Here is a 25082-nt window from a genome sequence, read left to right as displayed (position 1 = left end):
AGAAAGTTATCACCAAGACAAAAGTATGCCAGATTGCAGGGTCATTTATTATGCCAGCGACCACAGAGGACTCACGTCTCTCCAACCTGTGGCGTCAAAAGGAGGGCGCCACGACTTTTTATACCCGAAAAACCACCTTGGGAGTGGGGGTGAAGAGCGGGGATGGGGATGAAAAGGTTTCGGACATTCCAAGGGCTAGGGGATTCTGTGATTCACCTCCTGGGCGGAGACAAGGGCGGGGGTCTCCGGACATTCCAAGGTCTAGGGGACTTTTGTCATTCTGTTTGTTACCTCAGTGGTTTACAGAAGTCAAGATATACATTTGTTTACACATCGTCTGGGTGGTGATAGAAGTCACAGATTTTAGCAGTTACTGATAAGGAAAGGTAAGCAGCTTTACATAGTTTGCAGAACAAACTAGCACTTCTATTTACAGAGGCCAAGGACCGTAGTTATTGTGAGGAGAATGGGGCAGCCACTTCAACTTATTTAAAAACAGTTTTGCATTTTATAAAAATAGCGTTGCTCAGGTTCTGGCTCCAGGCGAGCACAATATCACACAGGTAGTACAAAAATTAAATACCCAGAAAGATGGTTTTCTTCCATGGAAACCGAATCTCCGTTTTTAGGCTGAGCAACTTCCCCTTCCCCTTTTCTAGGACCACGGTTGTTCCGTCTTTCCCTCTGGGTTCAGGGAAGACTTCTGTGGCCTACTCAAGTTGACCTTGCTGGTTGAATACCGGAGCAGTAACCAGGTCACGATTCCTGCCCGTAGCCCTTTTAAACAGTGAGAAGGGGATACGCGGTGTGTGACATCACTGGTGAAGATTCACCTTTCCTGCCTCACACTGTTTCCTCAGGCTCTGCCACACTTTGGGCATATCCTCTTCCCAGCTTCCCCCTTCAGCGTCTCCTTCTGCCATGCCAGCATGGCGCTTCTCCTTTACCCTGTCTACCTTCCTCCCCAGCTCTTCATCACGTATGGATATGTGTGTGTGTGTGTACATTCATATATATGGATATGGATGTGTATATGGGTAATGCCAGAATCCTGCTGGAAGCTCTGCAGCAGTTAAGAAAATGAGTGGGAAAAGCCAAGGCCCCCTTTAGTGGGTGGGCTGAGGGAATGGCTTAGACACTGACTCAGGAGGACGTTTTTTCCATCACATCTAATTTGTCTGTATTCATTTGCAACCTGACTTCTTTTAGGCCATTATGAATTTATCCAACCTACAAATATTGAATGAGCATTAACGAGATAAGAAATGAGGGCTGACACATGAGAATGGAAAAGAAGAGATACGCCTGATTCCCAGGCAAGAGTGCCAGCCACGTGGCTAATGTGGGCCACTGTTTGGAGTGGACAGGGCCAGAGGAGGTATCCAAAGAACGCTGAAGGGCTGGCTCAGAGAAGCCAAGTCCAGCATCAGCCAGATCCAGGGCCAGGTTTGAGGATGGGCAGGCAGTGTAACCCCTCCAGGGGAAATTGTGGAGTAGAATGGGACACAGGAACAAAGGTACGAGCTTGAGAGGGCACAGGACTTCCGTGTGATCAGAGTGGGGAAGTGTGAAACTCTTCCCACGGGGAACGAGCTCTAGGCTGTGTGGAGACCACACAGGTGGCTGGGCCTAGAGGAAGTGATGCAGTGTTCATGTGGGCAGAGGTGATCTTTTGGTGTTTTAGAGCTGTGCGCCTATTCTAATGCTCAAGGGCATACCAAACCGGCCTCCTCTGACCTGCGAACCGAACCCATAATTCCCAAGCACAGAATTCTAGGTCAGGCACTGCCACTTTTGTTGTGCACCCTGGGCTTTGTGGGTAAGGCTCAGGGCAATGACAGGTGACCTGCATTGTCCAAGGAAAGGGCTACAGCTATTGGCTCTGGAAGGAAGTAGCCTTCCCCAGCTGCGAAGCACCGAGGCTCTGTGTTCAAAGAGCAGCATGGCTTGGCAGTACGAGCCCTTCCACGTTGAACTGAAACTGCTGCCCATATCTGCCAAACTTCAATAATTAAACAAAGCCACAGCTGGTTGGCAGGTGGAAGGGGAAGCAGGTGTTTATTGATGAGACTAACTGAAGTATTTTTATGGTCAACTAGCAGTTATTACGTTATTACTGCTTGGTACTTTCTAGCATTCAGTATTCAATATCATTTTCTTATTTCTGGTCACTCTCTTATATTAAAACCAGACTGAATTCACTAGTTTTGCTTTCAATGTACAACAATAGCTTGAGCTATACAAAAAGCAGATGTGGCTTTTGAAGAGAAAAAATACTTTTTTTGATGTATAGGCTTTTGGATATTTGGAATTTTGTATCATGTGGATGCATTACCGATCAAGGACAAGTTAATTGATTAATTTTAAAACTGCATCTTCATCAGCATTTAATTTCCTAAATGAAAAATATACTGATCTATTCTCTTCACCTCCATTCTACCAAGAACTTGTTTTTCCTAATTCTTTCTGAGAGAGACTACTTTTATTCTCTAGGATGAGCTGAAATTACTTGGAAAGCAGGGGGCCACATTGCTGTCATGCATCCAAGAACCAGCAACCAAATATCCCAACAGCAAACGCAATCTCAATCAACTTGAGAATGCAGCTACCATGGAAAGGTGAGTGCGTGAGATGGGATCTGCCCTTTCAGGAGGGAATATATAGACCTAGATATTCTGGGGCAACCAAGAACAGCTTGGAACAGCCGAGATTGGGTCTTGGTCGGGCCAAGGAAGAGGAAAAATATTTTAGACAGCAAAGGAGAAGAGATATGTCCCTCTGGCATCCACGTACAGAGATCTTTTAATGAGAGCTCCATTCCCCCCTCTTCAATGCATGTGACATGCTCCCATCCTAGGATTTTGAGGGAGATGGTAGTATGTATTGGGCTTCATTTCCAAATTACAGCTTGGCTTGGCGCTGTGCTTTATGTTCATGTAGCCTCAGGTAGAACGAAGGCAGGAAGGTAAGATCACCGAGCGCATTCTGAAGCACAGCAGCTGCATCTGAAGGGAAGTTGCTGCCTGCGCTGGGGGTGTCCTGACTGGGAAATGAAAGGTGAAAACCCCGCTGAGCCGGAAGACAGGCGTAGGTGACACATACGTTCATAGTAAGGAGACGATCACAGTCGGTAACACTGACTGAAGACACGGGTCTCTCCGCAGGCCTGTGTGGACGCCGGTGGAAATGAATGCTAACGCAACGTCACTTTCTCGTTCTTTCTTGAAAGGTTATTAGTTCAACTGCATGAAACAGAAAAAGCCTTTAGTCAGTTCTGGTCTGAGCATCATCTGAAGCTTAACCAGTGCCTACAGCTGCAGCATTTTGAGCACGATTTTTGTAAGGTATTCTTTTCTTGTTTAATATCACTTCCTTCTCTGGTTCGGTGACCTCTGGGTTTCTCTCCGCCCTCCCTCTTTGGTATGGGAGTTCCCTCTTTTCCCTGATCCAGCCTTCTCTTCATCTCCTTGCTGCTTTACAGACGGCTCCTCCAGCCCCCTTCTCACTTTTTCAGCGGAGCAGCAGTGTTCTAGAATCCCATTTTCCTGTTGATGTACATGGCATTTCAGTGCTGGTTTATCTTGCTTTTTTTTTTTTTTTTTTTTTTTTTTTTTGAAACAAGGTCTTGCTCTGTCACTCAGGCTGGAGTGCGGTGACGCAGTCATGGCCTTCTGCAGGTTTGATCTTCTGGGCTCAAGCGATCCTCCCACCTCAGCCTCCCAAGTAGCTGCAGCTACATGCGTGCCCCACCACCACACCACATCATTCTTTTTACATTTTTGCAGGACGAGGTCTCCCGATGCTCCCCAGGCTGCTCTCAAACTTCTGAGTACAAACAATCCTCCTGCCTCGCCTCCCAAAGTGCTGGGATTACAGGCATGAGCCACCGGACCCAGCTGTCTTCCTTTTTGATTGATAATCTGTTGAATATAGTTCTCATAAACCAGATATATGTGTCTGCACCCCCAGCTTAATTTGAAAGTTAGTGAGCTGCAAAAAAACTTTTTAAACATACATAGATACATACAAGTCGTGAGTCCTTTCTGGAGCTTTGCGTTTTCTCGAAGCGTAACTACCCATGCCTCCAGGTGAGTATGCGTTGGTTTACTTCCAGACCGTTCTAATGTGTCTCGTAGGTTAAGCTTGCCCTGGATAATTTGCTGGAAGAGCAAGCAGAGTTTACAGGCGTTGGAGACAGTGTGATGCACGTGGAGCAGCTTCTTAAGGAACACAAAAAACTGGAGGAGAAAAGCCAGGTTTGCTTTCTGACATTTTCGTGTACTGGGAAGGGGGCTGCTGTGGACGATGATGGATCGTGTCCAGTCATCGCTATCGGACGCTCGCTAAAGGACGCAGGAGTACGCAGTCCTGCCCTTCAGTCACCCCATTCTCCCCCCAGGATCCCATGGAGAGACGCACATGAACATCTGCCTTGAATAATACGGGCAGCACAGAGTTCTGTCAAAGCCACCAGAGCGTACGGTTGCGGTTGGATGCTCAGGTGGGCTGAGGACTCTGGACAGCCCTGCCCTCTCACACGGTCAGCAGCCAAGTGGGAGAAGGTCCCAACAGGCTCATCACTCACCAGAACATTTAACTCAGTCTCACCAATCAGCTTGGGCTCGTCCCTGGAGCCTGGACTAGGGGACTGGGGGTTGTGGGGTTGGTAGTAAGGATGGGAAACTTTCAAAGGGGAAACCAGAAAAAATACAACTAGTTTTATACCTGGAGCAAGATGGTGAGATGGGGGAAATTGGTCCACACGAGTTCCATTGCTACACAGAATTGGCCAAGCTTTCTCCTCTCTCATGTCCCAAGTGTTGTAAATATGGAACTTGTAAAAGAATATGTACTTTACAATTCCCACACAGGAATTAAACAGTGCCCCAGATCTGTACACACGTCAGCATTTAGAAATGATTCCATTTTAAGTGTTTACAAATTTGGTGTATTACAAATGAATAAAACTGGCCGGATGTGGTGGTTCACTCCTGTAATCCCAGCACTTTGGGAGGCTGAGACGGGAGGATCATGAGCTCAGGAGATCGAGACCATCCTGGCCAATGCAGTGAAACCCCATCCCTACTAAATACAAAAAAATTAGCTAGGTGTGGTGGCGCGCGCCTGTAGTCCCAGCTACTCAAGAGGCTGAGGCAGGAGAACTGCTTGAACCCGGGCAATGGAGGTTGCGGTGAGCCGAGATCTTGCCACTGCACTCCAGCTGGGTGACAGAGCAAGACTCCGTCTCAAAAAAACAAAAATAAAAAAAAAATAAAAAAAGAAAGAAAACTGAGTCATCTCTTTCCAGAGAAGTGCCTTTCTGCTTGTTTAAAATTAGATTCTCTATATTTTTGTGTCTTGGGGACCAAGTGCCCTATGATTAGCGCTTCTTCCTTAGCTGATCTCAAGGCATGTTTCTCAGATGGCAATTTTGCAGTACTAAAGATTTGCTTCTCAAAGTGTGGGCCTCTGGCCAGCAGCACAGATGTTACCTGAGTGAGCGCTAATTAGAAATATAAAATCTCAGACCCCACCCTGGAATTGGAATCTGCATTTTAAGAAGGTCCCCAGGTGACTGACTTGTATATTACAGTTGGAGACACGCCCCTAAAGGCTACAACACAAAGTGTACCAAGGCCGCACTGACTAAGAGCCGTGGGTTGTGGATTCTGAGCTGGGGGTGCTTGTGCACATGCATGAACACACGAACCCGCCTGCATATCCAGATCCCCACTCAAGAATCCCATCCCTCCCTAGTGAGCACTCTCTTACCAGCAATCATCTGACAGATAAACTAGTGCTCAAGACATACGAGTCATCAGGAACATTTATCAAACAATGGAAAAGTTGAGCTTCATATACATGATAAATATATGTCTTAGATTCTCCAGGACAGCCCCAATCTTATAATTTTAGTTTTTTCTAAAGAATTTTTTACTGAATATAAATACTATATATATTTTTTATTCATTTATTAAGAAAAAGCACCTCAATAAAAATGCCTTCATATATCTATGAAAGCATAGATATATGAAGGATATATGTGTGTGTGTGTGTGTGTGTGTGTGTGTGTGTGTATTATCCTGGGTTGTGTGGATGCAGTGGTGAACCAGACAGTCCAGACTCTGCCCTCATGGAGCTTACATTCTACTGGAGAGACACAATTCATTAAAAAGCAGTCAAATTAATAATAACATCAGATAGTAGCAGGTGATATAAAAAAGAAAACAAGCTATAATAGAAAGTGACTGGGGGTGCTGCTTTAGCTAGAGTGATCCGGAAAGGCCTGGGAAGGCGACCTTTGATCTGAGATCTGTGTAATCATGCAAAGGCCTGGGGAATAGCATCAAGGCAGGTGCAGACGTCTTAAAGCGGGAATGAGCTCTGTGAGTTCAAGGAACTTTGCTACAGCAGGTGGACCAGGAGGAAATGAGGGGACAGAGACGAGCAGAGGCCAGGTGGTCCTGTTGCACCCTGAGATCTTTTGTGGGAATTTGAATTTTATTCTCGGTGGAACAGAAAGCCCTTGGAGGGCGCTCTGGGCTGTGTTTTGAACAGTGGTGATGGATCTGCGTGACTGCATCACATTCTGTCTTCCGCCCACCTCCTTGAACTTGTGGTCCTTGGTATATGCTTCAAAAATGGATGACCAGAGCTAGGGATGACAGCTGTGGTTATGGGACACAGGAATGCTCTGTGAGGCCGTGACCCACCTGTCATGGGCCACATTCTCGAAGCAGCCGGGCCAGCCCCCGTGGATGACCTTGACTTGCCAGCCTTGTAGAACCTGTAGGATTTGCAGACCGGTCACATCCTGTGACTTGCAGACCTGGCTTCTAAACTTGCTTCCTGCAGGAGGCAGCACACCTGTTTTTCCACCTTTGGGTGAATCAAACAAAGCTGTCTCATCATAACCGAGATTGTTTTTAGTATCTCTTCTCTCCGACTTCTCAGACGGGTGGCTTGGCTAGTCTTTCCATTTGTCCTTTAAAGTGTTAAAGGAACAAGGCTGTGTCTGGCCACAGTCTGAAATATCTGCTTGGGGGTTGTTCTTTACTCAGCACTAAGAAGCCGGCTCCCTCCCAGCACGGCCGCGCGCTGCCTCTGGGGATGGTGCCAGTTTCTGTATTCCACAGAGTGACATCATCCTCACAAGTAACCTCAGAGTCAACTCACTAAGCGGGCTCCAGTCGCATGCTGATTCAGCCTGTTTTTTGTCTTGTTCTAGTTTGAGAGTTCAGCAGTCTTTTGAGTGTTCCTTCCTGATTCTGGAAAACAGTGGTTTCAACCACTTACTGAAGGTCTTCCATAAAAGCAGAATTTGCTGCATTGTTTTGACTGTGGGGCCAAGCTGAGACCTTTGCTGATGGATCAGCAGGGAACAGACCAGGGCGGGGTGGAGGAACCACCTGGTTTCAGCCTTGACCTCTCCCCACGAGGGTGCTGTGTCTAAGAAAGCATGGAACCCAGGCCACGAACGTCCAAGGATGCCATCTAGTTGGAGGGTCATGGCTTTGTGTATGTGTGTGAAATTTTCAAACACACGCGGAAGCAGATAGACGGGCACAGTGAACTCCACGTATCCATCATTGAGTTTCAAACCTTCTTGTTTCATCTGGGCCACCTCCCACACACACGCCACCCCTATGGATCATCGTGGGTTTGTTCTGGAGTTCCTGATAGAGTGGCATCGCTCGCTTTGTCGGCGTCTTCTCTCCTAGTAGGCACCCTTGTCCCTCAGCTGTTATACCAGTAGAGTCCTCGGGGGGAAGTAAACTGCTGCTTTGATAAAGATTCTGAATTGCAGCTTCTAAGCTGCAACTTGACTATCCAGCCTTCTGGAATTTTCAGCATCTAAAAGATCCCAGATGGGCTTGTGATCAGAGTACCAGATTTTAGCCATTTTTCCCTCACTCTTTCTTTTTTACTTGGAGAGTTTATTGCTATTTATCTTGAGTGGGAGGTATATAAACTAAAAAAATAAGCTTCCATTTGGAGGTTTCACTGTACATTTCTTTGCAGGCACCAGAAGGATTTCACAGCACATGCGGAGAGGCCAGTGGGCTGGAAGGTGACAAGAACAGACGTTTTGGAGCCAGATAGAGGTGGATTCGGATCGTGGCTCTAACAACTACCAGCTGTGTGACTCTAGTCGTATTTCTTAGCCTTTCTGAATATGGTCCCCTCATCTGTAAAGCAGAGATAATAATTCCTACCTAACAGAGACCCTGTGGAGATTAAATGAGTCAGACGCATGGTAGGAACTTAATGTGGTTGGCCCGCAGCGTGGTCGGTGGTCAGTAGTCAGTGGCCAGAAACTACTGCTGTTGTCCTTTCGTTCTGTGATAGTGACCTTCCAGCCATGAGGTGGCTGAATCCAGTCTGCTCCTCAGCTGCCTCTGTGGACGTTTTTCCCTAGACCTATTTGGACCTGTTACTCACACCTTCCTCTAACACCTCAAATGTCTTCTGGACAGCTCTGAAGGGTGAGATACTGCAAGCCAAGGGAAGGCCAGGCTCTGATTACCACAGGGCAGTTTGGAAGTATCCTGTAGTGAATTTCCCTGGACCCAGAAAACTCTGCACTGTTCTTAATAAATTAGGCAGCTGGACTTAAAAAAAAAAAAAAAGTCAACAGAGACTTTCTTGCCAAGTTTCATGTTTCTATATTTGACTAACGTCAGACAAGTTCAAGCAACCAAATGAGGTCTCTAAGCTGCGGCAGAACAAGGACAGCCATTTTTCCTCTGTGTATGGTGGTCTGAGCCAGATCCTGGAGCCAGACTGCCTGGGTTTGAAGCCTGGCTCTTCTCTTTCATAGCTGGGTCACCTTGGATCATGGTGCCTCCACTTCCCACTGGTAAAACAGTACCTGTGTCAAAGGATTTGTTGTGAAGAGCTAAGGAAATAAGCAGTCGTAAAGCATTCAGAACAGTGCATAGCGTGTAGTAAGCTCTCAGGAAACGTTGGCTGTCGTTATCAGTATTACAGAGGCAGAGGGAGTCATTCTGTGCTATGCCACGTGTCCTAGGTTCAGTCTGCGGTAGCTGAGCAGTGCTAGGAAAGGTCCGTCATTCATTCTTCATTTATTCATCTTCTACCATGCCAGGTACTGTTTAAGTTCTAAGGACACAGCAGTGAACCAAAGAATAAAAAAACACTGGCCTGGCGTGATGGCTCACACCTGTAATCCCAGTACTTCGGGAGGCCGAGGCTGGTGGATCACCTGAGATCGGGAGTTCAAGACCAGCCTGACCAACACATGGAGAAACCCTGTCTCTACTAAAAATACAAAAAAATGAGCCAGGTGTGGTGGCACATGCCTGTAATCCCAGCTACGGGAGGCTGAGGCAGGAGAATCACTTGAACCCAGGAGGCGGAGGTTGCAGTGAGCTGAGATTGCGCCATTGCACTCCAGCCTGGACAACAAGAGCGAAACTCTGTCTCAAAAATAAAAATAAATAAAAATTACTGCCCAGGGAATGAGTATTCCAATCTTCTTGTAGGGGACGTAACCAGTGCACCTGGGCCTCTGCTGTTTAGAACAAGTGCTCTGTTTATTTTTGCCTCAGTCCTTTGACTAGCCACTGCTTGATTTGTGTCACTTGTTTCTATGCCGTTACTCCTCTCTGTTTTGTGCAGCATTTATTTGTAAGTACCTAAGATGTACCATGCCCTGTTTTCGGTTGAATATGGGCTGGTTCTGGACCATGAGGGTCTGTGGCATCATGCAGGCAGCAGATGAATGGTCACGACATAATGAAGCAGGTGCTGTGATCAAGAGAAACACAGAGAAAGTTTTCTGGAGAAGGTGAAGTCTGAAATGTGATGCAGATCGAGTTGGCCCCAGAGGAGGGTGGGCAAGGGGGAGTAGGGAAGGATGGGCTTTGTAGGCAGACAGCAGATGGAGAAGGCGTGGAGACCTGCAGCTGCCTGAGTATTTGGGGAACAACACAGGGGTCACTGGTATGGCTGCAGCAGAGAGTGGAGTTGAGGAAGTTGAGGAGGACTTGTTAAGAGGCACACCCAGGTATGAGCTAGATAAGGAAAGGCCCTGTTTGCATTGCTCAAAAGTTTAAGCTTGCTCCTAAAGACCTTGGGAGCCCAGGAAAGGGCGTGAAGCTTGGGAGTGAGGTAACTTGCTAAGATGTGTTGGAATTGCTCCTTTGTCAGCTGCCTGGGGCGTGATTTGAAGGAGAGCCTGAAGAAAAACAGTGAGGCCAACTGTCCCCATGAGAAGGCATGAGGCCGGAGTTCACAGTGGCAAGGAGGTGGCAGATGGGGTCAGAATTTGAAAGCATTAAGAGGCGATGGGCCCTGGAGGGCTTCGTGCATGCGTGCGAGGGTAGGAGAGGGGTTTGGAAATCCTGGAAACCATAAACAGTGCAAGTGGAGAGAAGGGCAGGTTGAACGCACCTGGAGTTGCCGTGACTCCTTACGTTACTGAAACGGCTAAAGCAGAGCAGCTGTGATGTGCTGGGTGCCTGATGTGGCTGGCAGGAGGGCCCGCGGGCTCTCTGCTCCTGGAGACCTTTTGGAATGTGGCAGTCGTCTGTGTTGATGCCGAAGTCCAGGTCGCATCAAGTAGTCCCAGCCAAGCAGACCCTGCCTCGTCTAGCTCGTTGGCTCATTCATTCATTTTGTTGATAAATATTTATTGGACGCCTACTAAATGCTCCTGTGGAACTTACATGTTGGTGGGAGTGAGTGGAGGAGGGAGGAACTCTACACTAAAGTAAATAAATAGTGTTTAGATAGAGATAAGCGTGTTAAAGAATTACAGCGAGGGAGAGGGCCTAGGTGAGTGGGTGTCGGGTCGTAGAGAATGACTTGAGATCCAGTAGTGGGGGAAGCCCTGTGAGGAGGTGACCAGCCCCGCTCTGCAGGAACCGGGGAAGAGCAGTCCGGAGAAGGGCCCTGAGTCAGGCACAAGCTGTCTCTCGGCTGGATTCCTGCAGCAGCCGGGCCTCCAGCTGTCCTGCGTTGCCTCTTATTCTGGGTACCATACATGAAGCAGTCCTTTCAAAAACATGAGCGAGATCCTCCCCCCAAGCCCAGGGCCTTTCCTCTCACAGTGCTCACAGGGCAGCGAGGCCCTCCGCACGGAACCCCCTTTCCTCTGGCTGCTGCTCCTCACTTCCTGCCTGCTCCCTGGGCAGCAGCCACACTGGCCCCCTTCCTGCTACCCGAACTTGTCAGACGCTCCGTCCCCTCCCAGCCAAGTGCCCTGCGGCTTGTCCCTGACTTCAGGTCTCGGCTTGTGTCCAGAGCGCTCCCGGGACCATGTGCAAATTTGAAGATTCACTGGGAGGACTCTGCATGCAGCTGTGTTAGAGTTATGAGCTATTACGATGACAAAGTACTGAGCAAACTCAGCAAACGGGAAAGGCGTGAGGTGACGTCTGCAGGAAACCAGGCACGAGCTTCTTCGAATCCTCTCCTGTGGGAGTCACACAGGACATGCTTCCTGCCCCCCATCTGTGGGTTGTGACAACACGTGTGAAATGTTGTCTGCCAGGGAAGCTCGTGACAGACTCAATGCCCAGAGCTTTTACTGGTGGCTGGCCATGTGGGCAACTTCTGTCTGGCAGGTACCAAGTTTCCAGACTCCCAGAAGGAAAGCAGGTAATCACCATAAACCACGCATCGTGAACTATTCATATCAGGAAATGGAGGGAACTTGCCCAAAATCTAAGTTCCGAGATGCCAACAAAGGGCCAGCCTTGCTCTTTCTAAGGCTGGTAGTCTCAGGCTTTCTTTTCTTTTGTTTTTTCCTTTTTTTTTTTTGGAGATGGCATCTTGCTCTGTCACCAGGCTGGAGTGATACAATCTCAGCTCACTGCCACCTCCACCTCTCAGGTTCAAGCAATTCTCCTGCCTCAGCTTCCAGAGTAGCTGGTACGACAGGCGCATGCTGCCACACCTGGCTAATTTTTTGTGTTTTAGTAGAGATGGGGTTTCACTGTGTTGCCCAGACTGGTCTCAAACTCCTGAGCTCAGGCAATCCATCCGCCTCAGCCTCCCAAAGTGCTGGGATTACAGGCCAGCCACCGCGCCCGGCCACTGTCGGTCTTCCTATGAGAAGTCTTTTCTGCACAGCTCGAGTAGCTCCTTCTCAGGGAGACCTTCTCTCACAGTCCAGCTTAAAACGCCAGCTCCAGCACTCCCTGCCCTCCCGCTGCCTACTTTCCCCACATACTCGTCGCTGTCTAAGATGTTGTATCATCTGCACATGCAGTCATTTATTGCCTCTGTCTTCCATTGAAATGTAAGCTTCATTTCATGAGGTCGGGATTTTTGCCCACTTTCTTTACCAATGAACCCCCAGCATCTATGACAGTGTTTGGCACATAGTAGGTTCTCAGTAATATGAGACAGATGAATAAAGGAATGCTTAGAAAACAGGCAGCTTGGCACATGGTTAGAGTGAAGTGTCATGCAGAAGGAGGTAGGAAATGTGATGAGCAGACGGGATCAGTGTAGACAGGGTCCTTGCAGGCCTTGGGAAGGGGTTTAAACAAGTGTATTTCTCTTCCTTCCTCCTTCCCTCCCTCCCTCCTTTCGTTCTTTCATTCTTTCTTTTGACTTAGTCCCGCTCTGTCACCCAGGCTGGAGTGCAGTGGCGTGATCTCAGATCACTGCAATCACCGCCTCCCATGTTCAAGTGATTCTCCTGCCTCAGCCTCCCGAGTAGCTGGGATTACAGGCACCCACCACCACACCCGGCTAATTTTTGTATTTTTAGTAGAGACAGGGTTTCACCATGTTGGTCAGGCTGGTCTCAAACTCCTGACCTCGTGATCCACCCGCCTCGGCCTCCCAAAGTGCTGGGATTACAGGCTTCAGCCACCGCGCCCGGCGATAAGCATATTTCTTAAGTGTCATGACCACCTTCGAGTTGTCCAAACCCAATTTTCACCAGTGTCCCCGCCTCAGCTCACCCCCAACTCTCCTCAAAGACAAGTGTGAGTCCCCCTTCTTGTTCCTGTAGTTAATAGCGCTATTCAGAATCTCTTACGATGTGCACTCTATGCTTCTCTGCCCTGGAGTTTATTGCAATTGTAATAATTTAATAATTTGTATGATTTAGTTAATATCTGAATTCTCCATTAATCTGACAGTGTTTGACTTGTTAACACTGCATCCTCAGTGTCTAGCCCAGAACTCAGCAGGTATTTGAGTGAATGACTGCTGTTGTTGAGAGTGTGGACAGCTCTGGGCCAGGCTCAGCTTCCTGGGCCCGGAACCATTCCGAGCTTTCTGAGGTTCTCCAGCCTTCGTCCTGCGTCAGCACCTCCCCCGTCTCCCTCCAGGCTTGGGGCGTAGGGTACCAGGGAGCTGTCAGCCTCATGATGCCCTGACTTCTGATGCCTGGCTGTGGATGTTCACTTTGCAGGAGCCCCTGGAAAAGGCCCAGCTGCTGGCACTGGTTGGGGACCAGCTCATGCAAAGCCACCATGATGCAGCAGACACCATCAGGCCCCGGTGCGTGGAGCTCAGGCACCTCTGTGACAATTTCATCAATGAAAACAAGAAAAAACGGGATGTTTTCGGAAAGTCCTTGGAGTTGCACAGACAGCTGGACAAGGTGAGCAGAGCACAGCCAAGAGCATGACCTCTGCAAGATTTTCTGTGAGGCTTCTGTCATACTTGCCCTCCCTTCCTTACGTGACTGCCGACAGGTTCAAGTTCAAGGGGCATGCAAACCTGGGCAAATCCTAGGCTGTAGAGCTATTGAAGGTCAAAGTGCCCTGGCCATGCCACCACATCCCATTAGCATGAACTAAAGCCCGTGTCTAACTGTGTGGAGCCAGGCTTAGTGCGTTTTGGCCTGGCTCTGTGGGAACCCTTCTTGATTTCCTTTCAGGTGTACAGAGAACCCAGCACTATACCTGCAGAGTGCTTCCCTCCTAGAAAGGCAAGGGTTTTGACTCTCTTTGGAGAGGCTTAAGCCATAATGGCCATCTCATAATCCCTACCATTTATTGAGCACCTGCCCTCTTCCTGTCAGGAACCTAATTATGTCATCTATTTATAATCCTCAAGACACCTTTTGAGGAAAGTGTTAATGGCCTCATTGTGCAGAGGCAGAAGTTGATGCTCTGCTGGGTCTGGAGGTTTAGCACACGAGAATCGAGAATCGCCTAGCAAGCTGTTATGTGACAGATTCCCTCATGCACCGCCCTGGAGACTCAGCGTCAGTAGGTCTGGAATACCAGGAACTGGTAATTTAGTTAAGTGCCCAAGTGATTCTGGTGCAGGTGGTGCAGCGATGACACCAGGAAACCTTGGGATAAGTGACTGCACAAGACCACACATGGTGCAAGCAGGAGAAGGCAGAATTGAAGTCAGGCCTGCCAGATGCCACACACAGGCTTCACAGGATAGACGGCAAGGCCGCATGCACGGGGCCTCGCGGGGGCAGGGGTGTGCAGACACGGGTGCCCGTTGGAGGTGACCTCTAGGGTGTGTTCCCAGTCAGCAGGAGCACTGTTTCTGGAGCCTTCCCCGTCAGCTGTTCCCAGCCAGCATGTGGCTGATGGCAGTGAGTCAGTGTGCTCCATCCCCACAGCTACTCCTCTCACACGGCAGGGGGCACCCACCCGGGCTGCTTACCTCATCCCATGGCAAAAGGGATTTTAGTATCAATGAAATCCAGTTGTTCCAGAAGCAAGTGGCTCCGAGGGGCTGGTGCGCAGCCAGCTGTGTGTGCTGAGCTCCCTGCGGAATCAGCTGCTGCTTTCCCAACTCCATTTCTGCTCCAGAGATAATAAGCCTGGGGTGTGTGTGCGTGTGTGTGTGTGTGTGTGTGTGTGTGTGTGTGTGAGAGAGAGAGAGAGAGGGAAAAAGAGAAAGCAAGTAGCTATATTAACTCTACAGAAGCCCCCAGCCTATTGTTTTTTGCAGATCTAAACATGGTATGTAAAGAGGTTTTCACAGCATACCTCAAAGCATGAGTACATGTTATTGTGGAAATCCAAAAATACAGGAAGAAAAAGGTTACTCATGGGCTCATACGTATCCCACTACCCCACATCCCTGTATAATGGTAGCTATTAATTTTGAAATCTCTTTATTACTATTTATTATTCTAAATGTAGTACATATTCACTGCAAATAATCTAGGAAAAAAATATGATAAACATTTAAGTGCCCTATCGTATTTATCTTAAATTGCCTATCATAAATATTTAACTTAACTAAATGTAAGTTGTATATTTATTTTAAATATAATACTCTTTCCCACTTAGATAACTGCTTTGAAGTGTTCCATTTCGATCTTTTTTCTCGGGATAGTGATATTGCTTTTCAGGCCACGTGAGATGCAGATGTGCTGGTGCTGGGAGCTTCTTTTCACATCACTCTTAAGTGGCATAAGGGTCCCTGTCTTTCTGTTCACGTGTCTCAGTGGAGTTCAAAAGAGCAACGAACATGAGTCTTTTTTATAAATTGAATAATTAGAATTCATCACCTATCTGATGTCCTCCCAGCGTCCAGAAACTTTGAATATTGCTGTGCTGACCTACAAAGCTTTGCATTCTTGCTTCCTTCAGAAAGACAAACACCAGTAAATGCAAATAGGCATCACCTGGGAATCCAGAGAGGAAAGTTGTGTTTTTGTTAAAGGGACACTCCCTAATCCCAGGAAACGTTAGGGCCAAGTCTAATGTCTCATTAATCACCTTGTGTTCTGGTAACCAATTAGGATGCAAGACAAGTGTCCTAGCAGGTAAACCCAAAAAGCCGTTCATTACCTTGCTCTGTGGTTGGACCAGCCTAAGGGATATTTAGCTATAAGGCTGGGCAGTGCGGGGCCTTACACCTGTAATCCCAGCACTTTGGGAGTCCGAGGTGGGAGGATTGCTTGAGCCCAAGAGTTCGAGACCAGCCTGGGCAACATGGCTAAAACCTGTCAAAAGAAAGAAAAGGGCCAGGAGCGGTGGCTCAGGCCTGTAATCCCAGCACTTTGGGAGGCCGAGGCGGGTGGATCACGAGGTCAAGAGATCGAGACCATCCTGGTCAACATGGTGAAACCCCATCTCTACTAAAAATACAAAACATTAGCTGGGCATGGTCGCGTGTGCCTGTAGTCCCAGCTACTCAGGAGGCTGAGGCAGGAGAATTGCCTGAACCCAGGAGGCGGAGGTTGCGGCGAGCCGAGATCGCGCCATTGCGCTCCAGCCTGGGTAACAAGAGCGAAACTCCGTCTAAAAAAAAAAAAAAAAAAGAAAAGAAAACCTGTCAAAAGAAAGAAAAGGAAAGGAAAGAAAGAGAGATGGAAAAAAAGAGAGAGAAAGAAATAGAGAAAAGGAAGGAGAAAAAGAGAAAGGAGAGAGAGAGAGAGAGAAAGAGGAAGGAAGGAAAAGAAAAGAAAGATTAGCCTGGTGTGGTGGCATGCATCTGCAGCCCCAGCTACTTGGGAGGCTAAGGTGGGAGGATCACCTGAGGCTGGGAGGGACCTCTCCAGGCTGCAGTAAGCCGTGATCACACTGCTGCACTCCAGCCTGGGTGACAGAGTGAGACCTTGCCTCAAATTAAATATATATTTAGCTGTCTCCTCCTGGAGATGTAGCAACTACTGTCAGTGGAAGAGATAAGAATGTTGTATGACTCATTTTGCTGACCAAGTGCCTTCCCTGATAAGTGAACAGGTGTAAATTGGTTTGGGCTTGTCCACCTCATAGTATAAGTTACTGTGGTTAGACCCCTTACACTTTACGCTGTCCCATGACAATTTCCCATTGTCTCGGAATCCTTGTAGGCATCTTACAAGCTCAGACACGCTGAGAATGATGGCGGCTCTGAGCTGTGGTCAGGCTAAGCACACAGGGCGCTGTTTCTTTCCTAAAGGTCAGTCAGTGGTGTGAGGCAGGAATCTACCTGTTGGCTTCCCAAGCTGTAGACAAGTGCCAGTCTCGAGAGGGGGTTGACGTCGCCTTGAACGACATTGCGACGTTCCTGGACACAGCCAAGGAGGACCCGTTGCTCAGCCCCAAGGAGTTTTACGACGAGTTTGAATTGCTGCTCACCCTCGATGCAAAGGTAATGCTTCTGGGCTGATTCTGTGGTTGGGGAACAGAAGGGGAGGGAGGCACTGTACCTTCTTCCTGATAAAGTGCACGCAGGGTGTCCTGACCAGGCAGTATCGCGTGGGCGAACTGGTTCCGAAGCCCTCCCATGGCCTCGGCCTCCCGGCCTGAACGTCCTGGCACACTGACCCTTCGTCTGCCCAAATCAGTCATTTCTCTGTTAATGCTTATGAGCATTCCTGATTTACCGCACGCTGTGCTGCATGCCAGGCTACCACGGTGAGCAGAAACAGGCACGCTTCCAACCCTCACTGAGCTTGCAGTTTCGTGGGAGAGGCTGACGTGAACACAATAATCAGACAAAAATGTGTTACAAGCTGTAAGTGCCGTCAAGGAGGGATTAGGGTCAGGCATGTGGCAGAGGAACTTGGCCAGGACTGGGGTCAGAGAAGGCTCTCAGGAAGGGTCACTTCAGCTAAAGCCTGGAGAACGAGAAGACGCGAGAGCCTTTCCAGACAGGAGGAACAGCCCGTGCAAAGAGTCCAGGCCGGAGGGAGCCTGGCACGGTGCAGACCGAAAGGCTGGAGAGCAACGGAAGTGTGTTTGGGGAGAGGTCAGAGAGAGGCAGGCAAGGTGGGCTTTGTGGGCCACAGGAAGGAGTTTGGATTTAAGCAGGGGAATAAGTTGATTGGATTTGCGTTTGCGAAGTGCATTCTTCCGTGAAGCCAGCAGGGTTGGCCATAGGTCACCTTCCTCTGAGAGCCTCATCGCCTGGTCTGCACCTCTGGTTTAGGAGCTTCTTGTAGCTAGCTTCCTGGGCAGAGGGCAGGGGAGAGAGGATGCCGTGGAGGAGCAGGCTGCCCCAGGGAGGGTCCAGCCTGTGTTAACTGTTGATGTCATTCTGGGGAATGCTCTGAAGTCCATCCATGGACTCAGGCCAAGAGGCTTTGATCTATCTAACATGATGTAAACCGCACTGTATTCTAATTGTTTGTTTATTTATTTCTATTTTTATTTTCTAGACAGAGTCTTGCTCTGTCACCCAGGCTGGAGTGCAGTGGCACAATCTCAGCTCACTGCAACCTCTGCCTCCTGAGTTCAAGCTATTCTCCTGTCTCAGCTTCCCGAGTACCTGGGATTACAGGCGCCCGCCACCACACTTGGCAAATTTTGTGTTTTTAGTAGAGATGGGGTTTCACCGAGTTGACCAGGCTGGTCTTGAAGTCCTGTGCCAGGCTGTTCCAGGCACTGGAGACGCCATAGTGAAAGGATGCATTGCCCTCGAGGGTCTCAAGTAGGAGAGGCTGATCCTTAGAAGCACAGTTCTGAAGCATGGCAGGGCACATCTTGCATAATGATGCCTAGAGGGGAGGTCACCTGAGGGAGGTAGGGCCGTGGGGAGTAGGGGAAGGTTCGAGAAAGGAAATGCTTTGTGTCCTCAGGCTGTATGCAGAGAGACACTTTCCTCATGATCTGCTTTCGTTACTGCAGGCCAAAGCCCAGGAAGTCCTGCAGAGGCTGGGTGATGTGCAGGAAATATTTCACAAGAGGCAAGTGGGTCTGATGAAACTGGCAGCCAAACAGACTCGTCCAGTGCAACCTGTGGCCCCACATCCCGAGTCGTCACCAAAATGGGTGTCATCAAAAACCAGCCAGCCCCCCACCTCAGGTACGTTATTTCAGGAAAAGCAGCTTTGTGGCTTCTGTGTTTCATCAGCACCATGAGGACTGAGACTGGTTGTCTATGATGGGTAATGGTCGCTGTTTTAACAGACACTATTAAAACAGACAGACAGGGCATAGTGCAGACATAGATGACATGAACACTTAGATAGCACCGCATGCCTGGATGCAGGGAGAAACACACGATCTACTGAAGGAAGAGCAAAAATGCATCGTAGGCCGGGCTCGGTGGCTCACGTCTGAATCTCAGCACTTTGGGAGGCTAAGGTGGGCGGATCACCTGAGGTCAGGAGTTTGAGACCAACCCGGTCAACATCGTGAAACCCCGTCTCTACTAAAAATACAAAAATTAGCCTGGCGTGGTGGCGGACACCTGTAATCCCAGCTACTTGGGAGGCTGAGGCAGGAGAATTGCTGAACCTGAGGAAGAGTTCACAGTGAGCCGAGATCGCAATGCTGCACTCCATCCAACCTGGGCAACAGAGTGAGACTCTGTCTCAAAAAGCAAATAAAACAAAATAAAAATGCTTCATAATAATAACAACATAGTAATAACAGCCTAAAATAGACCTCATTTAGGACCTTTAGAAGGCCCGCATTTTATTAGCAATGGAGTAGTAAAATTGGTTGAGAAGATTTTAAAAAATAGGTAAGTTCTTACGTTCGTCCCACAGGGTCTTGATTACCATAGCTTATTAGTTAGCCTTTAAGACCAGGTCATGTAATGTTCCAACACTGTTCTTTTTCAACATTGTTTTGGCTAAGTCCTTTTCATTTTTCCATGAATTTTAGAATCACTTTTCAATTTCTGCCGGGATTATGATAGGGATTATACTGACTATGAGCCAATTTGGAGAGAACTATTATCTTACAAATACTGAGTTTTCCAATTCATGAATAGGTTAGAACTTGTTATTTAGGTCATCTTTAATTTCTCTCAACAATGCAGTAGTTTTGAGTTCAAAGGCCTTAGGTATTTCACATTTTTTAACCCTATAATGAATGGAATTTACCATATATAATTAGGAATAGATTTCTATGTAGAAATATGTGAATAGGGATGCTTTTATTTTTTCTGTTTCGATCTCTATACTTTTTTTGGGCCATATTAGAATGACTGGGCCCTCCGCTACAATGTCAACTAGAAATGCTGAGAGCAGACATCCTTGTCTTTTCCCAATGTTAGGGAAAGAGTTCACATTTCACCTTTAAGTATGATGTTAGCTATAGGTTTTTCACAGATGTCTTTTATCAGATTGAGGAAATTCTCTTCTATTTCTATGTTTTTGAGAGTTTTTATTGTAAACGATTATTGACTTTTTCAAATGTTTATTTGGTCCACGTATGGAGATTCTGATATGGTTTTTCTTCCTGTTTGTTAATATGGTAAATTACAATGTTTGTTTTCAAATGTTAAAACAACTTTACATTCTTGGAATAACTGGCCTCGGGCAGGATGTACATGTCATTTGTTGTGTATTGTGAAGCTCTGTCATTAAGCAAATACATATTCATGTTTTATGTCTTTTATATATATTAGCCGTTTTAGGTTTTTATGTCTTTCATATATATTAGACCTTTTATAATTATGAAATGTCTCTCCTTTCCTCTTTATCTCTAGAAATACTCTCAAAGTCTATTTTGTCTGATATTGTCACAGCCATTCCAGTTTTCTCATGCTTAGTGTTTGTACAATATATTTTTTTCATTCTTCTGTCTTTGCATTTAAAGTATATTTGTTGTAGGCAGCATATAGTTGGGCCTTACCTTTTTATACATTGTTACCTCTGCCCTGTAATTGGAGTGATGAAATTTTTATGTTTATATCCTACATAATTATAGATATAGTTGGATTTCGAGCTCCTGTGTTGATATCCTATATGTCTCATGTGCTTTTTATTCCTCGTTTCCTCCTTTCCTGCCTTTTGGGTTAGTAAATTTTTTTTTTTTTTTCTTTCTGAGATGGAGTTTCGCTCTTGTTACCCAGGCTGGAGTGCAATGGTGCAATCTCGGCTCACCGCAACCTCCGCCTCCCGGGTTCAGGCAATTCTCCTGCCTCAGCCTCCCAAGTAGCTGGGATTACAGACACGCGCCACCATGCCCAGCTAATGTTTTGTATTTTTAGTAGAGATGGGGTTTCACCATGTTGACCAGGATGGTCTCGACCTCTTGACCTCATGATCCCCCCGCCTCAGCCTCCCAAAGTGCTGGGATTACAGGCGTGAGTCACCACGCCCGGCAGTAAATATTTTTTAACATTTTGTTTTAATTCCTCTGTTGGCTTGTTGTCATATCTCTTTGCATTGTTTTTCACCCGGACTAGGGATTATCCTCTGCATCCTGAACTCGTCATGATCTGTTGAGATAGTTTCATACCACTCTATGCAAAATACAGGAAATTTACAACGTTGTACTTCCGTACGCTCTCCATCCATCCTCTGTGCTGCTCTTATCATAAATCTTACATCTATATATGTCAAACCCCCACTATGGCATTATAATTTTTGCTTTAAATAGTCATTTATCAAATTAAGAGAAATACGTGTGCGCGCGCGCGCGTGTGTGTGTGTGTGTGTGTGTGTACATACCCCCTTATTCACCATTTCTGGGGTTCTTCATTATTATAGATTTGAGTTAATACCTTGTGTCATTTCTCTTCAGAATAAAGAGCTTCTGTTAGTATTTACTGTCAGGGAGTCTATTAGTAACAAATTTTTTGTGTCTTTATTTTTTCCTTTTTGTGGACAACGGTGTCTCGCTATATTGCCCAGGCAGGTTTTGAACTCCTGGGCTCAAGCTACTCTCCCGCCTCTGTCTCCCTATGAGCTAGAATTACAGTTGTGAGCCACCATGCCTGGCCTGTTAGCAATACATTCTTTCATATTTTGCTTATCGGGAAATTCTGGGGTGTTTTGGTAGTTCTCCACTGAGTACAATTTACAGTTCCTTGTCTTCTGTCATGTATCCTAGAATCCTTAGAATGAAGCCTTGATAACATTTAGTGTATTTCTTTCCTGAACTTTTGTCTGCAAACACACACACACATCCACATACACACTGTAACACACGTGCATACATATACCACAGACACACCCAAACATGCACAGAGACATCCTCCTTAGGTGGTTGGAAACAGAGCTTGGTTCTCTTGACCTTTCACCTCTCCTGAAGCTCAACTATGTTCACGGCTGTGACTTGGCCTGGGTCATTGTTTCAAGGCACATATGTTTGTTTCAAGTAAATACAGCAGGGATTATAGATTCGTTTCTCAGCTTTTCAAATACAAGATTTCATAACAGATAATACTCCGTCCCGGAATAAACAGGTCTTCGTCAAGTCTGAACGGGTTGTCAGTGACCTAGGTCGGACAACTAGCTTGTTCAGCAGAACAATCCTGCGCTTTTGTTTTTGGCGAGTATCTACTGAGTGTGGACTCCAGCAAGCCACTAAAAGAATTTTCAGACATTTCTATCTGATTCCTTAGTAACTGAGTCTGTGCCAAGATAAGCAATGGTATTTCACAGTGTAAAGAAAGAAGATGGGCAGAGGGGCTTAGGAGCTGGAATGTCAGCTCCGACGCTTGTTAGCTGGATGCCTTGGCTACAACGTTTAACACTTCTGACGTTCATAAGGAATGTGAAAAAACTTTTTAATGCCATGTGGCTATAATAACAGCTAAAATGTGTTATGCATTGTATATGATCTACATTCGTCACATCTTATTCAAGCCTCGTAACAGCCCTTTACTGTGGGATTTCTCATTTTTCCCTGCTTTACAGATGAAGAGGGTAAGGCACAGAGCTGACTGTAGTCATGTGTGGCTTGTGCATGGAAGAACAAGGTTTGAGCCCTGGCCGTGTGGCGTGTGTGCCCCTGCCTTTCGCTCCTTCACTCTACTTACAGTGTCAAGGGCAGGCGCTTCTCAGTCATGGCATCACTGGCCATAGTGCATGCATTTCTAACATCAAGTTACTATGCCTGGAATCACGTACTTTACAGGGGTTCCACAGAGAGGGAGGAGCCCAAAGGATTGTCTATTATGACACAGCAGCATTCATGGTCATATATATAACCTGGGGTGACAGTGTACTTTTCTACAATTTTTTTTTTAGATGAAATTTTGCTCTTTTTGCCCAGGCAGGAGTCCAGTGGCTTGATCTGAGCTCCTTGCAACCTCCAGCTCCCTAGTTCAAGCAATTCTGCTGCCTCAGTCTCCCAAGTAGCTGGAATTACAGGCACCCGCCACCACACCCAGCTAATTTCTGTATTTTTGGTAGAGACGGGGTTTCACCATGTTGGCTAGGTTGGTGTTGAACTCCTGACTTCAGGGGATCCACCTGCCTTGGCCTCCCAAAGTGCTGGGATTACAGGTGTGAGCCACCGCGCTTGACCTTTTCTACAATTTTCAACATAACATCTATGAAAAACCCATAGAAAGCCCAAGCTGCTTCCAGTTGGCTCACAGAATGCGAGGGTTGGGAGGGGCCTCTGGAGTTCAGGTGGTCAACCTCCATCAAGTCTACCATATCTAACAACCAGGGTGATATCTTGATGGCATTCAATGAATGGCATTTTGGCCTTGGGACCTAGAAATCCTCAAATCCTGGGATTAACCACGTCTCCTGTGAGTTTCCCAAGGGAACAGCATATGCAAGGGTGGTGACAGTAACAAATAAGAACTCAAAGTACCGCTTATCTGTTAGCCTTGTGGCTGTCACCCTCAATGCTTGGCAAAGCCGGTAAGGTAGGCTAAGAAACCTCGAGGCCTAACAAGGGCTTCTCCTCTTCAAGTCCCACTTTTACTACCAAATGGCCATAGAGCTTGAGAAAAGATGTTTCCCAGGTGTCTGGGCTCTCGTGGGGAGGGGAGAAGGGAGATAGAGTGACCGAGAGAAAGGAGCAAGGGCAAGACAGCCCAATCTCTTCCCGACTCAGCCAACAGATTCTCACTCATAGTCCTCTCATCCCCTGGTAAGCATGGGTCCATCAGTAATGGAATCCAACAGTGATGCCGTCAGATTAGCCGCAATAGCTTCTGGCTAGGGCAGGCATGGCCATCCCCTTACAATATAATCATAGTATGATTGTGTGTGTAAACAGAGGGAGAGCATTTGAAAGAAGACTGTAAGGAAATATACCAAGTGATTATGCTTCAGTGCTAAGATTTTAGTGTTTTTCAGATTTTCTGTATTAAGCACAAATTATTACCTTTATAATGGAAAATATCTTCAATACAATGTGGTACCTAGAATTGAGGCTTCAAACCAAGAACAACATCAAGTGCCAAATTATGCTGTACACGTGATGTGTGCCAAAGCAGCGGTACATAAGAGAATCCATAACGTGTGTCGTGGGGAGGACTTCATGAGGAAAGTGCCCTTTTTTGTGTTTGTTTGAGATGGAGTCTCGCCCTGTCGCCCAGGCTGGAGTGCGGTGGTGTGATATTGGCTCACTGCAACCTCCGCCTCCCAGGTTCAAGCCATTCTCCTGCCTCAGCCTCCCAAGTAGGTAGGATTACAGGAATGTGCCACTGTGCCCAGCTAATTTTTGTATTTTTCGTAGAGATGGGGTTTCACCATGTTATCCAGGCTGGTCTCGAACTCCAGACCTCAGGTGATCTGCCTGCCTCAGCTTCCCAAAGTGCTGAGATTACAGGTGTGAGCCACCAAGCCTGGCTGAAAGTAGCCTCTTAGCTGGGCCTTAAAAATGGGAATGATGAAAACTCTACTGCTCTTTACTACCACATTGCTATATTTGCTGATTTGTCATAGTTTGATGTTTCATGTGGTGCTGGGTGTGACTTTTTTCTCTTCTGCTGAAATGTCAAGTCCCTGCAGTCAAGGATTCTGTTTCTTTTCTGGGTCTCTCCTTCACCTCCAGTTTCATCCACCACCTAGGAAACGAACGCAGCAGCTCAGCCGGGCTTGTTTTAGTTAACCACGTTGACATGGTCCAGCTAGTTGTCCAAGTCAGACAAAGTGAGTTATAATTTATAAGTCGAATAACCGAATTAATGGCAGGTTTTCTTAGTCCCTCTAGTTCCTCCCCTGAGAACGTCTGAGGAGCCTCATGCCGAGACTGAGTTGAACTCCTGGGGGAAGGAAGACCGTGAGGCTAACTCTGAAGTCAAGGTAAAATCATCTTTATTTTGCTTATAGAACTTTCTGACAAGAGAGAGGATTGCTGTCATAATTATCAATAAATCAACAAGTTGTGTTTCCTTAATGTGTATCTATTGTCACCTCCAGAAGGTGAGCCCATAAAGGCACATAGCACAGACTAATACTTTTAAGAACTGGGGTTTGTAGGTTTTGTTTCTTTTCTTCTTTTTTTTTTTTTTTTTTTTTTTTTCCTTTTACTTTTTTCCCT

The 25082-nt window shown here is 47.0% G+C and overlaps 1 protein-coding gene across 1 annotated transcript in view; it reads left to right on the top strand.

Annotated features, from left to right (window-relative positions):
- MCF2L2 (MCF.2 cell line derived transforming sequence-like 2) overlaps window positions 1–25082 on the top strand; it is a 235861-nt gene that overhangs the window by 114634 nt on the left and 96145 nt on the right. Inside the window, exons 10-16 of the mRNA XM_037741919.1 lie at window positions 2494–2618; window positions 3230–3344; window positions 4137–4256; window positions 13397–13588; window positions 16852–17043; window positions 18522–18699; window positions 24753–24844. Of these exons, the coding sequence (XP_037597847.1) occupies window positions 2494–2618; window positions 3230–3344; window positions 4137–4256; window positions 13397–13588; window positions 16852–17043; window positions 18522–18699; window positions 24753–24844 (1014 nt within the window). The remainder of the gene's footprint in view (window positions 1–2493; window positions 2619–3229; window positions 3345–4136; window positions 4257–13396; window positions 13589–16851; window positions 17044–18521; window positions 18700–24752; window positions 24845–25082) is intronic.

The sequence above is a fragment of the Cebus imitator genome, unplaced genomic scaffold, assembly GCF_001604975.1.
Source record: "Cebus imitator isolate Cc_AM_T3 unplaced genomic scaffold, Cebus_imitator-1.0 Scaffold111, whole genome shotgun sequence".
NCBI classification, from domain to species: domain Eukaryota; kingdom Metazoa; phylum Chordata; class Mammalia; order Primates; family Cebidae; genus Cebus; species Cebus imitator.
The sequence above is the reverse complement of the archived record's forward strand: the minus strand, read 5'-3'. Positions and strand labels throughout refer to the sequence as shown.